The sequence below is a fragment of the Macaca nemestrina genome, chromosome 7 (assembly GCF_043159975.1).
Source record: "Macaca nemestrina isolate mMacNem1 chromosome 7, mMacNem.hap1, whole genome shotgun sequence".
Lineage (NCBI taxonomy): Eukaryota > Metazoa > Chordata > Mammalia > Primates > Cercopithecidae > Macaca > Macaca nemestrina.
This window is the reverse complement of record NC_092131.1, coordinates 134,344,082-134,362,019: the sequence shown is the minus strand read 5'-3', so window position 1 is coordinate 134,362,019 and position 17,938 is coordinate 134,344,082. Positions and strand designations below refer to the sequence as shown.

The 17,938-nt window shown below is 42.8% G+C and overlaps 1 protein-coding gene across 10 annotated transcripts in view; it reads left to right on the top strand.

The window, feature by feature from the left end:
- The first annotated feature begins 7,054 nt into the window (after nt 1-7,054).
- The window catches only part of LOC105488046 (mitogen-activated protein kinase kinase 5), a 262,603-nt gene continuing 251,719 nt past the window's right edge, over nt 7,055-17,938 (top strand). For 2 of the 10 annotated variants that reach the window (XM_011751800.3, XM_011751772.3), the window contains exons 1-2: nt 7,055-7,831; nt 14,403-14,451. In XM_011751800.3, coding sequence (XP_011750102.1) covers nt 7,697-7,831; nt 14,403-14,451 — 184 coding nt within the window. In that variant the 5' untranslated portion in view covers nt 7,055-7,696. The remainder of the gene's footprint in view (nt 7,832-14,402; nt 14,452-17,938) is intronic. The other 8 variants (XM_011751745.3, XM_011751817.3, XM_011751729.3 and 5 more) reach the window with 7 other exon arrangements.

Genomic DNA, 17,938 nt, shown 5'->3' with positions numbered 1-17,938 from the left:
GAAGTGTTCTGTTATTATGATTACAACTACATATAAAGAAAGTAATATAGATAAGTTTAAAGAACGAGAAGAGAGAAAAAATAAAGTTTAAATGATTTGTAGGAACACCAGTCTACTCTACTGAAAAATGTGTTATGTAGAAATTATGTCTAATAAAATTTCAAATTAATAAATTAGTTCATTTTAGAGTGTTTAAAATCCACAGTGCTTGGCATGTAGTGGTGGTCCATGAATGACCTGTGGAACTGTAATTTCTGCCACTGTGTGAGTGTATTGTTCGTTTCCATTCCTGCCGAAACAGAAGACGGCAACTCTCCTGTTACACTTTTGGGAGTTTGTGTTCATTTTTTGTCTGTCTCTTCATAGTCTTTAAAAAAAAATTAAAAGGGCTGGGGGCAGTGGCTTACCTCTGTAATCCCAGCACTTTGGGAGGCCGAGGCAGGCAAATCACTTGAAGTCAGGAGCTCGAGACCAGCCTGGCCAATATGGTAAAAACCCATCTCTACTAAAAATACAAAAATTAGCCGGACATGGTGGTGCATGCCTGTAATCCCAACCACTCAGGATGCTGAGGCACGAGAATCACTTGAATGTGGGAGCCAGAGATTGCAGTGAGCGGAGAGTGTGCCACTGCATTCCAGCTTGGGTGACAGAGACTCTGTCTCAAAATTAATAGATATGAAGCAACATGAGAATAATTATGTTTATTGTTTTATTGTTGCTATTATACATTATTTTTTCAATCAAAATTTCAAAGACATTGCTGGTGTGTAGAAAGGCAACTTTGTTTTTTTGAGACAGGGTGTCACTCTGTCACCCAGGCTGGAGTGCAATGGTGTAATCACAGCTCACTGTAACCTCGACCTCCCAGGCTCAGGCAGTCCTTCCACCTCAGCCTCCTGAGTAGCTGGGACTACAGGCATGTGCCACCATGCCTGGCTAATTTTTGTATTTTTTGTAGAGACAGGGTTTCACCATGTTGCCCAGGCTGGTCTTGAACTTCTAGGCTTAAGCGATCGGTGCCTTGGCCTCCCAAAGTGCTGAGATTACAGGTGTGAGTCACTGCATCTGGACTGTATTCTTTTAAATCAAAATTAATCGACATATATTGGAGTGTTACCTACAAGGGCCCATACTGGGTGCTGAAGGAGACAGGTGAATTTCTTTTTTTTTTTTTTTTTTGAGATGGAGGCTTGCTCTGTTGCCCAGGCTGGAGTGCAGTGGCATGATTTTGGCTTACTGCAATGTCCACCTCCCGGGTTCAAGTGATTCTCAGGCTTCAGTCTCCCAAGTAGCTGGGACTATAGGCACATGCCACCACACCTGGCTAATTTTTTGTATTTTTAGTAGAGACAGGGTTTTACCATGTTAGCCAGGATGGTTTCGATCTCCTGACCTTGTGATCCACCTGCCTTGCATTCCCAAAGTGCTGGGATTACAGGTGTGAGCCACCATGCCCAGCCAGGTGAATTTCTTAGTAGAGATGGGGTTTTACCATGTTAGCCAGGATGGTTTTCATCTCCTGACCTTGTGATCCACCTGCCTCACCCTCCCAAAGCGCTGGGATTACAGGTGTGAGCCACCATGCCTGGCCAGGTGAATTTCTTAAACATAGGAGGCAATCATTATTTTAAATAAAATGTACCGTTTAATGGGAGTCTATAATTGTTATTGCCACAATCTTGGTGGTGGTGGTGGTGGAAAGGCAAGGGGGAAAGTGATTGATGTTCAAGGCAGGCAGGCGATGCAAGATGCAATGGAAGTTGCATTCCTATTATTCAACCTTCTCTGCTTTCAAAACTCCCTGTTCAGTCAGCAAATATTATTAAAGTGCCCACTATGTTCCAGATACTCTTTAGGTACTAGGGATATGGAAGTGAATAAAACACACAATTTCATCCCTTCACAAAGTTACAGTCTAGGTGAGAAACAAATGAGTAAAACATGTGGTATGTTAAATAGTGATAAATGGGCAGGGTGTGGTGGTTCATGCCTGTAATCCCAGCACTTTGGGAGACATGCAGATCACTTGAGCCCAGGAATTCAAGACCAACTTGGCCAACATGGTGAAACCCTGTCTCTACTAAAAATACAAAAAAATAGCTGGGCGTGGTGCTGCACACCTATGGTCACAGCTACTCAGGGGGCTGAGGTGGGAGGATCGCTGGAGCCCAGGTGGTAGAGGTTACATTGAGCTGAGATCTCACCACTGCACTCCAGCCTGGGCGACAGAGCCAGACCCTATCTCAAAAACAGAAAGAAAAAAAAAATAGTGATAAGCGCCAGGAGAAAAATAAACTAGGGAAGAGGATTAGGAATCATGCATGCCTTCATGCTTGTATCTATGGGTTTGAAGATGGCCTGCAATCTCGATAATGTGCCAAGGGAGAGCCTCACTCAGCAAGAAGGTGACCTTTGAGTCAAGACCTACAGAATATGAGGGAAGAGCCATGCAGATACCTAGGTTAAGAGCAATCCAAGCAGAGGAAATGGCAAATGCAAAGGCCCTGAAGTGGGATGCGGGACACTTTCAAGGCACAGTGAGGAGGAGGCTGGTATGAGTGAGGGAGAGTAGCAGGAAATGAAGTTTGAGAGTTTAGATGGGATGAGGGGCAGAATGTGTAGAGTTTTGTAGGCCAAGAAAAGGATTTTGGCTTTTTTCCTGCATAAGATAAGAAGCTGTCTGTAGAGTTTTAGTCAAACAAGTGACCTGATCTAACTGTGGCAACTGGGTAGATAATACTGCTGGTAGTAGGGGCAAGGGTGAAAACAGAAGATGAAAGAATAGTTTGGACTCGGGTAGTAGCAGCGAAGGTGGTGAGAAAGGCTCAGATTCTGGGTTAAGGATTCGATATTGGGATCAAGGTAATAAGAGATGAAAGAAAACTTCTTTGAATTTATAACAGCAAAATGTAATTTTCCTCCTTAAAAAAATAAATCACAACAACAAAATAACCCTATTAAAATGGGCAAAAAAAAAGGCCAGGTGTGGTGGTTCACGCCTATAATCCCAGCACTTTGGCAGGCCGAGGTAGGCAGATCACCTGAGGTTAGGAGTTCGAGACCAGCCTGGCCAACATGGTGAAACCTTGTCTTTACTAAAAATACAAAAATTAGCTGGGTGTGGTAGCGCACACCTGTAGTCCCAGCTACTTGAGAGGCTGAGCCAGGAGAATCCCTTGAACCTGGGAGGCGGATGTTGCAGTGAGCTGAGATCGCGCCACTGTACTCCAGCTTGGGAGACAGAGCAAGACTCTGTCTCAAAAATAAATAAATAAATAAATACATAAAATGGGCAAAAAACTTCAATAGGTATTTCTCCAAAGAAGATATACAAATGAGCAACAAGACTAGGTAAAGATGTTCAACGTCACTAATCATTAGAGAAATACAAATTAAAACCACAGTGAGATATCACATTATACCCAACAAGATAGCTACTATAAACAAATACAGAAAATAACAGAAATACAGAAAATAAGTGGTGGTGAAAATGTGGAGAAATTGGAACTCTTAATGCACTTTTGGTGAGAATGTAAAATGGTACAGCCACTATGGAAAACCGCATGGTGATTCCTCAAAAAATTAAACATAGAAAATATGATCCAGCAATTCCACTTTTGAGTATACATCCCAAAAAGTCAAAAGCAGAGACAGGAACAGATATTTGTACCCCCATGTTCATATCAGCTTTATTCACAATAGCCAAAAGGTGGAAACAACTTAAATGTTCATTGATAGATGAATGGATGAACACAATGTGTTATATACACACAACAGAATTTTGTTCAGCTTTAAAAAGGAACGAAATGGCCAGGGGTGGTGGCTCACGCCTGTGGGAGGCCAAGGCGGGTGGATCACCTGAGGTCAGGAGTTCGAGACCAGTCTGGCCAACATGGCGAAATCCTGTCTCTACTAAAAATACAAAAAGAAAAAGGAAATGCTGACACATGTTACAACATGGATGGACCTTGAAGGCATTATACTAAGCGAAATAAGCCAGTCACAAGAAGGCAGATACTGTATGATTCTATTTATATGAGGTATCCAGAGTAGTCAAATTCATAGAAATAGAAAGTTGATTGGTGGTTGCCAGGGGCTGGAGGGAAGGGGAAGTGGGCAGTTGTTTAGTAATATAGAGCTTCAGTTTTGCAAGATGAAAATCTGGAGATTGGCTGCATAACAGGGTAAATGTATGTAACATTACTGATCTGTACACTTCAAAATGAGTACAACGGTAAATTTTATGTGTATTTTATCACGATTAAAAAAAATCACTAGACATCTAACTTTTCAGTGATGTGTCTATTTTCAGTTGAATTTGCCAGCTAACAGAAGCCAATATAGGCCAGTTTTCATATTCTTAAGTGTTATCACACTGGTGCACTCACTGTTTTACCATTTTCCCTTCTGATTTTATTTTTCTCTTAGCATTTACTACTATCTAACATATATTTTACTCGTTTGACTGTGTTCCCCATCAGAATATAACTTCATGAGGGGAGGGATTTTCTATTACACTTAGTGAAAAGTAAATCCCTCAAGTAGGAACACTACAAGTAAGCACAGGTTTTTTTTTTTTTTTTTACAGTAAGTTTGCTTAATGGCTAGTAAACTATCTCAGCCAGTACCTGAGTGACTATCTTGATTTGTATCATTTAAAAAGAAAAAAGGCTGGGTGCGGTGGCTCATGCCCGTAATCTTAGCACTTTAGGGGGCCGAGGGGTGGATCACTTGAGGTCAGGAGTTCGAGACCAGCCTGGCCAACGTGGTGAAACCTCGTCTCTACTAAAAGTACAACAATTAGCTGGGCATGGTGGCGCGTGCCTATAGTCCCAGCTACTTGGGAGGCTGAGGCAGGAGAATTGCTTGAACCTGGGAGATGGAGGTTGCAGTGAGCCGAGGTTGCGCAAGTGCACTCCAGTCTGGGTGACACAGTGAGACTCCGCCTCAAAAAAAAAAAATTTTTTTTAAAAAGAAAAAAAGTACTAAATGCAAACGTCTTAAGATCACATACAACTTTCATGTCAAATACTAAATATTCCTTAAATTTAGACAGTAGTTTATTCATTTTGGTAAAGATCAAAAAGTTACATTTTGTCATTTATGATACCAAATGGAATGGTCTTGTATTATCAGTGATTATGATGCTTCTCGCAATGAGAGTTAGAACTTTCTGGAAAATCCTTGCTCAAATCATCAAAGTTAAGATTTCTTACTATATAAAGGCTATGAAGAGCTGACGTGTAATTATACTGGCTCTGCAAATATTGGGAAAGAAATATGAGTTTGCCATTATCGTAGGAAAAGCTTCAGAATATGTATGCAAATTTGGCAAATTGAGTTGGTTTTCCCCATGGTACTTCGAATAAAAGAGATATTTTAACAAATCACAGATTCATAGAAAATCTCTAGTTTCGTGGTCTATTTTCTAAAATAATAGGAAATGAACTTTTAATAAAAGTACATGAGGACTTTTGATGAACAGTTTATTTTTCACAAAAGTGAAGTGCTGGTGAAAAGGGGCAATTCCTAGAATATCTGAAGGATCTGACTAAATGAATTTCTACCTAAGATATTAATTTACAGTAACTTAAAAAGTGATAATTTATCTCCTACAATGGACTTTCAAATTAAATATAAAAGTAACTCAGAGTAAAGTATGCAGAAAAATTTTGGTATTGTAACTGAAAATGACCAACATTAATTTTTTTCTCACATTAATCAAGCACCTTACTGTTAGAAGGGAAACTGACACGCCTCCTCAACCGAGTTTATACAAAATTCAATCCCCAAAAGTAGAGCCAATTCGTGCACCTTCATAAGAAAGAGATAAAGGACGAACCTACACGTTACAATTTGTAAACAAACCTCTGTAGAGGCATCATCATTCTACAAGACTATGCATTTTAAAATCTGAGATAACAACGCATTTGAAGATAACCAAGGTTGGCCAGGCGCGGTGGCTCACACCTGTAATCCCTCAGCACTTTGGGAGGCTGAGGTGGGTCAGGAGTTTGAGACCAGCCTGGCCAACAAAGTGAAACCCAGTCTCTACTGAAAATATAAAAATGAGCGGGCACGATGGCGCCCGCCTGTAGTCCCAGTTACCGGGGCGCAGGGGACGGCAGGGGAATCGCTTGAATCCGGGAGGCGGAGGTTGTGGTGAGCAGAGGTCGCGCCATTGCACTCCAGCCTGGGCGACGGAGCGAGACTCTCAAAAACAAACAAAAAAAAAGATAACCAAGGTTTATTGCTACTTCCGTGATATCACCAACTGCGTAAGCAGTGCTATTTAGTTGAAAATACATGGGCTAGACCGAATATTTCTGCAACAGTTTAATAAGAGACGATGATGCGACTACTGCAGCTGTCCCCGGGCAATTAAACTCTTCAGTGAATTTCTTTACTATTGCTTTTGAACAGGGAACTGTTTGCTATTTTAGGGCACTGGTGGGGTAAAGAACCTCACTGAAAAATGCAAATACGTTTTGCTAATGTGGGAGAAAGATGATCCTCTGAACCTGTGACTTGTAAGGGGGGGATAAAAAAAGATAACTATTTCTTGAGTTCTTGCCTTGCTCTTGCTGATTCGATGCACACAACCCCACGAACATTCAGATGCATGGCTTGACAAAGTGGGGATAACTGGGAGCTGCAGCCCAGTCTTTGAAGCTTTTGTAAAGACAAACGGTCTGCAATGTTAAGCCTTAAATTGGCTTTTGGCGGACTCCAGCCCTAGATCATTTTCACCCTTCGTTTGGTAGATGTTTTCACTTCGCTGTCATTAAGCAGGGTCAGGAAACGAAAGGGCCGTGACCTGGTCGCCGCGGGCGCGGGTGAGGAGGGTCTCCGAGCGAGCAGGACCAGTCTCTCCCCGACTCGCCACGCGCCACACGCCGCGCGCCGCTTCTTCAGCTCCCAGCGCCGGGGGTGCGTCCTCCCGGGAGCCGCTGCCCTTTTCCAACATGGCGCCGCGGGAGGCGGGTCCCGCTCGTTGGCTCCCGGGGTTCCGGCGCCGCGCGTTTTGGTTCCGGAGTATCAGTGTCGCCGCCGCCTTCCTCCTCCTCCTCTTGCCGCTACCGCCGTCGCCGCCGCAGCCGCCGCCGCTGCCGCCGCCGGTCCGCGCGGCCTCGGGTGGCCGGAGCTCAGCCTGCGCGCGCCGCGCCCTGTGTCTCCGGGTGAGGCAGAAGACTCGCCTCTTGACCCTCCCGTGGGGACTCTCCATGGTGTGGCGGCCCTGGGGCTCTTTCTTAATAGCCCCAGACTGAGTCCCTCCAGTCGAGGACCCTCTCCTAGTCCACTGACGAGCGGTGGACACCTGCCTCTGTATCTCCCCCAAACCGAGTCCTTGCCCTGCCGCCTCCTCACACCCACACGGCGGCAGAGAGCTTCACCATAGCGTTCGCTCAACTCCAGAACCTTCCGACCTCAGCTAGTTCCTGCGGGCCTCTGCCCGCTTCCCGGTGCACCCTCCCCTGGAGACACCTCAGACCCCCGACAGCCTGGGCAGGCTCGGTGCCTGCGGGTGCGTGCCTGATCACCCCTCCCCTCTTCCCACCCCCTCATCCGCCAGTCCCTTGTTTTCACCCTCTGTCCTTTGCCCCTCACTCCCCTTGTCACCTCTTGGAGCCTCTTCCTAACCAGCGGCCAGTGGGTATCCCCTACCCAAGGATGTGAGCCTCTTTAACCTGTAATGCTGTGGCTAGCCCTTGGCCCTTTTCCTGCCATGGAGAACCAGGTGCTGGTAATTCGCATCAAGATCCCAAATAGTGGCGCGGTGGACTGGACAGTGCACTCTGGGCCGCAGTTACTCTTCAGGGATGTACTGGTGAGTGGTAATCTCAGTGTCCAGATCCCAGCAAGGGGGACTCAGGGACTTGAGCAGTCAGCACCTTGACCACTGGTGACCTGAGCTAGTGGCAATGGCTACTGCTGGCTTCCTGTGGAGGCAGTTTTATTGCTTCAGGCACAGCATTGATAAATTGCAACCACTGAAACCTGGCAAATGTCTAGGACCCTGGGGAGATAGATCAAGCTGACTGAACCCCTGCCCTCAGAGAGCTCATAGCCCGGGCTGGGACACACATATAGTCACAACCACGCAAATGGAAACAGCTGAATCTAGAAGAGATGTTTTTTTTCCCCCAAATGTTTCAGGGAATGTCCCTGGACAGATTCCAGCCCTGTTTTTCTACTGAGTTCTCTGAACTTGGTGACCAGCTGAGAAAGGGAAAAAGGACAACTTTAACTTACTGTGTTTGAGCACACTGTTTAATTTATTTATTTTGAGGCAGGGCCTCAGTCTGTTGCTCAGGCTGCAGTGCTGTGGCACGATCTCGGCTCACTGCAGCCTCTGCCTCCTGGGCTCAAGTGATTCTCCTACCTCAGCCTCCCGAGTAGCTGGCACATGCTACCACACCTGGATAATTTTTGTATCTTGTAGAGATGAGGTATTACCATGTTGCCCAGGCTGGTCTCGAACTCCTGCGATTTGCTTGCCTTGGCCTTGCCAAAGTGCTGAGATTACAGGTGTGAGTTACTGTGTCCAGCCTGAGCAAACTTAAAGCATTATTGAATGTAAGACGTTTTATTTAGAAAAACATGCTGCCCATGACGGTATGACACATCATCCGTTATTAAAATCAGTCCAGTTTCAGAGATAGTAAAATTGAGGGAAAATGTGCATCTTATAATTGGTGATATTTTACTTTCAGATTATTCAGAATATATTTCAAATAAAATGATGGAATTTTAGAGCAGGGTGTAACACTGTAGGTGGCCTTTTTCTTTTTTGCAGATAGTTACTGAGGAGCAGTGAGGTGAAATGGCTTTTCCAAAGCTGTGAGCTCAATACCAGAACTAAAATTGTGTTTCATTGACTTAGTAGGTTTATCTCCCTACATGTTGCAGCCACTTCTGATCTTTCTGGTATTCATTTGAGATAGACAGGGTGCCTTGTGGCCCGTTCTACATGCTGAATAACTGAAGCATGGAAGACAGAAGCGGACATTCCGAAAAGCACATTGCTAGCAGCAGATCTGTAATGGAACTTGCCTGCAAGTTAAGAATGGGCAAGGTGGCAGGATCTTGGGAAGAGGAAGATTTGTGATGTGATTTTTCATTGTCTTGGGTAACTCAGTCAAAATTTGATTTCTATAACTTCATTTTGAGTTCTGGATGTTACTGACTGCCCAGGCCATGCACATTTTTGGGTGCCTTGGCTGAGAGCTTTCCATATTGTGCATCAAATGCCATCCTTCTCTTTGTAGCCAGAGTTCTCCACACAGTCACGCACACACAGATTTCTCCTCATGATAAGGCCCAGGCTCCTTCACATGGTCCTCTGAGCACATCTGGATTGGCCCCTGTCTGCCTGGCACCTGTGTCATCTCTCATCACAGGCCTATATACTTCTGTGCCTCACTTATATAGGTTGATTCTCAGTTCTCCCAGGTGTCCAGACTGTCTACAGTCTGCCCTTCACCGGCCGATTCCCACCTGTCCTTCCAAGCCAAGTTGTGCTTTTTCTCTGTCATTCTTGGTTATATGCCCCACCTCTCTGCTGCCACAGCTTTGTGTGGGTCCCTCAGCAAAGCACATGTTTGATCATGATACTTTGTCTCCTCCACTAGATGGTAAACTTCTGGAGGAGATAGGTATGTTGGTTTTTGTTTCTTCATAGGACCCCAGAATACTTGTTTAAGAAGGAAACTTAAAAGAGGATGCATGCAATTATGGTTCTGTGGACAGAACACGAGGTTTAGAGTCAAGGAATTTGGGTTTAATTGCAAGCTGTCCCGCTAACTAGGCAAGTCAGTCTACCTGTCTGAGCCTTAGTTTCCTTATTTGTAAAACAGGGAAACTTGTACCTTCCTCAAAGACTTGGCAAGATTATGTGAGATTGTGACTGTGATGAGAAAGACGGGCTTTCTCTTACTCATTTAAAACAATGGAAGGTTGATTATTATGTGATTATATTATTTGATTATGTGATTATTTCAAGAACAGCCCAGTGTTTAAGACCACAAACTCTGGAGCCAAGTTGTTTAAATTGCAAGTTGTACTACTAGGGCAAGTATCTTCTGTATCCCAGTTTCTTTATTTGTGAAAAAAAGTTGGGGAGGGGTGAAAGTAATGCCTACCTCCTAGAGTTCTGAGGACTCCTTGAGTTGATACATGTAAAGCTCTCAGAAAAACTTAGCACATAGTAAGCGCTCCATTAGTGTTGTTATTATTGATGGGATTGTTATTATAAGGGATTGGACTTGGGTCTTCTGTTTCTTGAGCATCTCTAAGTTGTACCTGGCTCAAGGCTGACTGGCCTAACAGGAAACACTACACAAGTGGCCCCACCACTAGAGCTCAGCATGCCAGCTGCCTGCACACTTTTGGCCAGGTAAGCCCAGGTGGAGCATGTTTTGTCAGGAAGGCCTGACGAAGGACCTGTGGCAGTGGGTGTTCAGTGCTATCTCCTAATGCTCCATTTTAGCAAATGTTCAAGCCCAGATCCTGGCAGACTCCTGTGATCTGTTCTCCAGGTTCACTTCATCTCTTCATCAAGAAAAGGCAAGAACCAACAGACACGTCAGCATCTCTGGCTTGGAACCTTAAACTTTAAAGCCACGGGGAACCTGGAAGAATCGCCTCATCAAATTCAGACTCATTTCAAATGAAGAGGCATGAACCCCACAGGGGCAAAATACCTTGCTAAAGCCACACAGCTAATTTTTGGCAGAACCTGACACAGATGCCAGAAGCAGGTTGTAGTCACCTAGTCAGCCACAACTGAGTGTCTCGGACCTGAAGTCAGCAGTTGAGGGCTCCAGTCACTGTGCATCAAATAGCTAGGAGACCCTGGGCAAGTCACTCCGTCTTTCTGGGCCTTGTCTTTTGTCTGAATCACCAGGGACGGGCTTAAGTATGGAGGCTGACCTGACCCTCAAAGGTAGAGACATTTGGGTCTTTGGTTTTGCAGCTTTCTGTGTTTCTCTTTTTCCCTGGAGACTGAGTTCCTAGTTTTGGGAAAACTGTACAAGAGGTTCGGTTAGTGTGTGATGAGAGAGAATGCTCAACCCTCTCCCCTCTTCTTTTTGTATCCTGTGGTCTCCAAGCTCAGATTTCCCCTCATCTATAAGACTTCTGGGCCAGGAGTGGTGGCTTAGGCCTGTAATGCTAACACTTTGGGAGGCTGAGGTGGGTGGATTACTTGAACCCAGGAGTTCGAGACCAGCCTGGGCAACATGGCGAAACCCCGTCTCTACAAAAAATGCAAAAATTAGTAGGGCATGGTGGCACACACCTGTAGTACCAGCTATTAGGGAGGCTGAGATGGGAAAATCCCTCGAACCCAGAGGTTGAGGCTATAGTGAGCCGTGATTGCACCACTACATTCCAGCTTGGGTCACACAGCGAGACCCTATCTCAAAAAAGAAGAAAACACACACGCACGCGCGCACACACACACACACACAAAGATTTCTGTCTAAATTGAGTGTGATTTTTCCTTTCTCCTGAGTTACCAAATACTATTTGCTATTTGTCTTTTGTTTGGTGCTTATACTGTAAGTGTTTTATATTGCTAGTCTTTCAGGTTTGTCTTTATCTCCGTAACCAGTTTATAATCTTCCTAAAGTCAAGGATCAAGTTTTATTCTCCTGTAGCCTACAGCTTTGTGATCTTTATGCTCCTGGCATGTTGTAGATACTCAATTATGTTTTGGATCTGTCAGATATTTGTCTGATTTTTTGAAAGGAAGAAGAAAAGCATCAAAAAATGGTCATCATCAAGATATGTAAACTTCAGTTTTCTTTTTCTTCCTTTCTTTTTTCTTTCTTTTTTTTTTTGAGACAGAGTCATTCTGTTGCCCAGGCTGGAATGCAGTGGTTTGATCTCGGCTCACTGCAACCTCTGCCTCCCAGGTTCAGGTGATTCTCCTGCTTTAGCCTCCTGAGCAGCTGGGATTACAGGTACACACCACACGTCCAGGTGATTTTTTTGTATTTTTAGTAGAGACAGGGTTTCACCATGTTGGCCAGGCTGGTCTCAAACTCCTGACCTCAAGTGATCCACCCACTTTGGCCCCCTGAAGTGCTGGGATTATAGGTGTGAGCCACTGCGCCCATCCTGGTTTTCTTTTGAAACCTTCTTTAGGTTAGGTATATGTTATATTGTTGAGAGTAGAAGTCACTTTAGCTGGAAAATGTATATAAAATCATCAAATGTACCCTGCTTTAAAATGACCAGTAGATATTCCTGATGTTTAAACTTCTTACCTCTTTGTCATTATGATAGCCCCACTTTATTTGCTTTAAAGAACAAAGTGGTTGTGTTGACATGATTCTCTCACTCAAGTTTGCTTTGTTCTTTCTCCCTTTTCCTCTATCGGATGAGAAGCATGTGTAGCGCCTCATTTATGTCGATGGGCTAAGGCATGCCATTGCCACTGAGCAGGTTTTCAGGTGGTTGTTAGAACTCTGCAGTTTGATGGGGTCTGCTATTCCGAAGTGGGAAGGAGCTTAAATTAGTTTGCTAACACTATAGAGGCAGAGTTCACATCTCAAGATCAGAGTTTCCTGGAAATAACAGGTGATAACTTAGAGAGTTGGGGATGGAGCAGTTGTTTTCCCCTCATTTTTTTAAACCTACACTGGCTAGAATGGGTGTTCAATATATACTGCTGAAGGATGAAGTCAGTGAGTGAATCACCATCCTCCACTGATTGTTGGGTGCTGGAATTTCAAAGTTTTATTATGAGGTAAGCTCTGTAATATTCCAGTCATAGTGTTTTATTTATTTACCAGACACTAGTAGGGCACTTGCCATGTGCTAGACACTCTTCTGAGCACTTTACAAATACTAACTCATTTGGTAGGTACAGCTAAGATCTGATATTACACATGAGGAAACTGAGGCACAGAGATTTCGTGGACTTAGTTGTGCGAGAGAGCTAGCATCCAGCTGTAGCCGTTTGGCTGCAATTTCATGTTTTCAGGCTTTCCACTGGATTGCCTGTGTGCTTTGTTCTGTACTCCCTTTACAGTTTCCTGTCCATAAATACTTTCTAACTATGAGAGTGTAGAAAGAATTTTTTAATACTGAAATCTTTTATAGATACTTCCTCAAAAAGTTGATGTTTCATTTGTGAAGACTAGAGTCGGAAAAAAAATAATCTCTTTTGGCTGTAATGAGCAAGGGCTGCCTAAGATAGTTCTCTTTGATCAGTTTTATATTCACAGATTTATTTTTGAAAAAAAAAAAAAAAACACTATAGAGGCAAGACTATTATGCAAATTGCCACTGCAGCAAAAGCTTCTAAAGAATTGCCTTTAGAAGGAAGTTGCAGCCGCCACTCTGCTAAGTGCCCTGCTTGGAAAGGCTGTGAGCTCCCTGCTGAGAAATACTGCAAGCGGCTTTGTCAGCCGGCTGCCTGGTGCCAGTTCTGGTGCAGCCTGGGAGGGACAGTGTGGCAGAGCTCCCAGAGAGAAATGAGGTTTGCAGGCCATTGGAGTTGGACTGGATGTGATGGAGGGTCACTTTTCCCAGAGTTTAGGTGTTCTGTACTTATTCAATTAAGCTGTCTCAGTATACTAATTTTCATGTGTTTTCAACTTTAGAGATTTATTTAAACATTGATGTCAGATTATATACACTTTTTAGATTTTTGTTGTAGGCTAGATTAACCTTGTTTCGGTGTCATTAAGTATGTTTTCTGTTGCTTAAGAGTAAAGGTTGATAAGAACCGTTTGTGGTAAATGTAGCATAATGGGTTTATATCATCACAGAAACTTGTGTGTCGAACTACCATTATGAGTGCGAGGCACAGCGTTGCTTGTTGTATATCAGGAACTACATTTGTTGAATGTCTTCAATGTGCTAGGTCTAAGCTTATGTTTATTAGATTAATTTTACACTACCTCTGTAAGTATTACTAGACCCATTTTGGAGGGTAATGAGATTGAGGCTCAGAGAGGTTAGGTGATTTTTTTTCCAAGTCATTCGTTTAATGATAAGTGCAGAGCAGAGATTCATACCTACGTCAGTCTGACGCTCAAAACCCCTTTCTCTTTCAACTGTATTGTATTCCACAGCCTCCCATAGAAGAAACCAAGTTTTTGTAAATACACAACAGTGTATTTGTATTTACACTGTTGAATTGAGAATAAAATATTATGTTATTAATAAAATGTGGAAAAGGTTTCTTAAAGATTTTTCTTCCTGGAATAGAGATTTAAACTCTGGGTTTATGTTGCTGGGCTAAGTGTCTTATGAGCTAATGTTTTTATAGTTTATGCTAACGTTTCAAAAATCTTTCCCAGGTTCTCATATTTCCTCTAGGATTTGCCACATGTTAGCAATAAAGAAGATGGCTAATTGTGTTTCTTTATTCTTTCTTTGTTTAGGATGTGATAGGCCAGGTTCTGCCTGAAGCAACAACTACAGCATTTGAATGTAAGTCTGGCTTATATACTTTCTTGACTATTCCTTTCTGCAGTCATTTTTTAAAGGGTTTATGGGTTGCATTATTTTAGAAACTGACAAAAACACATTATTTATGACCATCATATGGTACATTTAAATATTTATAAATTAATACAAGTTTAATGATGATACTGAACTGAGTAATATTTTCTTATTTAATCATATCTTGGGTGAGCATATTTCTACAATATAGCTTTAATTACCAGCATGACCTTTATCTGCTCTTGCTCCTGATTGTAATAATATTGCGGGACAAAATGAAACGTGTAAACTACCTGTAGGCCAGTGATTATTGATTAAGAGATTTTAATCCATTGCTGCTTTAAAACATGGAAGCAAAGTAGAGCTTTTACTGTGAGCATTACATGGAACAATTGTGTTTTAGTGGGGCTTGGCAGGGATGCTAGATGGTGACAGGAACACTTCAGGTCTTTAGTGCTTCCTTTCTCCCCACAGTTGACCTGGGGACAGGGCCAGGGTGACTTGGGGACTAGAAAACTGTTTTGACATGAACCAGGTCATTGCATAGGACATCATGGAATGACTCATGCTAAGATGAGATAGTCAGTAGCATAGGGGCTCAGATGCTGAGAGGGATGAAGTAAGGATTTAGAACTGTAGTTTTTTTTTTTAAGATGAGGGCTACTTTTTTTTTTTTTTTTGCCACAAAGTCTTGCTATGTTGCCCAGGCTGGAGGGCAGTGGTGCAATCTCAGCTCACTGCAACCTCTGCCTCCTGGGTTCAAGCAGTTCTCATACCTCAGCCTCCTGAGTAGCTGAGATTACACGTATGTGCCACCATGCCCGATTAATTTTTGTATTTTTTAGTAGGGACAGGGTTTTGCCATGTTGGCCAGGCTGGTCTTGAACTCCTGACCTCAAGTGATCCACTCACCTCAGCCTCCCAAAGTGCCGGGATTACAAGTATGAGCCACTGAGCCTGGCCAGAGAGCCACTTCTTAACGTTGAAAAATTTCAGTTTTTCTGCATGATAGGATACTTTTTTGTTTCTGTTTTTTATGAAGATGGTTACTTATAGAGAATACAATGGGTACTTCCTTTTTAGAGGATAATTTGGCATTTCTTATCAACATATAAAATGTGCAAAACCTTTGACTTAGCAGATCCACTTTTAGGAAGCTGTTCAACAGAAATAGCTACACATGTGTTGAATGCCCTTCAAACAAGGTGTTCATTGTGAGATGATGATGATTATTATTACTGTTTTTAGAGACAGGATCTTGCCTTGGTGCCACGCCTGGAATGCTGTGGCATGATGGCTCACTGTAACCTCGAACTCCTGGCTTAAACAATCCTCCCACCTCAGCCTCCCAAATAGCTGGGACTACAGGCATGCACCACTATGCTTGGCTAATTTTTAAATTTTATGTGGAGATGGGGTCTTGCTATGTTGTCCAGGCTAGTCTTGAACTCCTTGCCTCAAGCGAGCCTCCTGCCTTGACCTCCCTAAGTGTTGGGATTATAGATGTAAGTCACTGTGCCTGGCCCATTGTGGGATTATTTATTTTGGAGATAGGATCTTACTCTTCTGCCCAAGCTGGAGTGCAGTAGTGAGATCACAGCTTGCTCTAGCTTTGACCTCCTGGCTCAGGCTTGTGGGATTATTTTCAACAGCAAAAAATTAGAGGTAAACTAAAAGCCTAGTATAATGGATTAATAAATTACAATTTATCTATAATTCAAAGCATTAAACAGTAACTAAAAAGAATGAGTTAGGATTTTTTACATTGATATGGAAAGGTATCTGTGAAATATTGTTGAATAAACCAATAATGCATATAGTATTATCCCATTTTGTAAAAAATCCAACCCCGCTTCCCCAACTTTATGTATGTGTTAAAAGATAGGATCTGAAGAGTGCCTACTACAGTACTTTCCAGTGACTTACCCTGGAAAATGGACTTGGGGCCTGAGGCTTGGGTTAGCGGAGTGGATGAATGAGCACACTTTTTACTTTATATATTTCTCTATTGTTTGAACATTTTTCAACGATCATTACCTGTTTTTAAAAGCTATAATGAGTAGAACTCTTAATGTAATTAGCATTTTGTTAGTCACATTGAACTGTGCTATAGAAAAATAGTACATCTGTCTGAAATACATACACTAGTGTTGCAAGCTTTATTCAGACTCTTTGCAGTAACTCCTTGTGGGTGCCACGGGTTTCATGGACAGTCTGATAGTTACCATTCGGAGTACTTACTATTGATAGATGCTTTGCTAAGAGCATTCCATGGGTTATCTTATTTCTTTTAACCACCACAAGATCCCCACGAAGTACTTGTTATTTTTTTGAGACAGAGTATTGCTCTGTTGCCCGGGCTGGAGTGCAGTGACATGATCATAGCTCACTGCAGCCTGAAACTCCTGGGCTCAGGTGATCTTCCTGCCTCAGCCTCTCGAGTAGCTGGGACTACAGGCACCCACCTCCACGCTTGGCTAATTAAAATTTTTTTTTGTAGAAATGGGGTCTTGCTGTGTTGCTCAGACTGGTCTTGAACTCATGACCTCAGGTGATCCTCCCATCTTGGCCTTTCAAAGTACTGGGATTATAGGTGTGAGCCACTGTGCCCACTAAGTACTTAAAAGGACTGTTATTAGCTCTGTTTTGGTTGAGGAAAGGAAATCTTCTTTAAGCAACTTGCTCAAAGTCTCGCAGCTGTTAAGTGGTAAAGTGGAATTTCTGGAGTAGTTTCCAAAGTGTATATTCTCAACCACTGTACTGAACTTGTTTTGAGAGTTGTCATAATTATTGAAGTCACATATTCTGGTTGTTCTTATGCATGGTAAAAAGAAGTTTACTTTGTATTTTGTACTTTATGCTTTTCGGGTTCCCAAAGTGGCTTGATGTGCCTGTGCCTGCCTCATTGGCTTCCAGTTAGAGTTCATAATAATAATAATACTGATTATTTTGATGATCATTCATTGATAGCTTGCTCTGTGCCAGGCAGTGTACTAGATGATTTGCCTAAGTTGTCAGTAATCTTTATACTGACTCTGTGAAATAGGAAAATTATACCTGTGAGGAAACAAGCTCAGAGGCCTGAAATGATTGCTGAATGTGATTGCTTGGAAGGGTGAAGCCCAGGTTCAAACATACATTTTTTTGACTATAAAACTTGCACTCTTTATCCCCAAGTGTGTCAAAAACCTAAGTGTAAATATAGATAAACCTCTACTACTACAGGTTTAGGTTCTGTGATACCGTGCTGTATCTTTTGCTCCATCAATGGCAGCAACTCTGTGCCCATCTGCATGTGGGCCAGGTTTAGATGAAAAACAGTAGATACAAAACACACCCACAGACAAAATAATGACAGTTCTTAGTTTTTTTGTGTCTGTTTGGATTATCATTACTTTCAACTATAGACTTGAAATCCTAGCAGGCTTTTTTCATGATTATTTTGTGGTGACTTTTTTTCTTAACCAAAAATCCG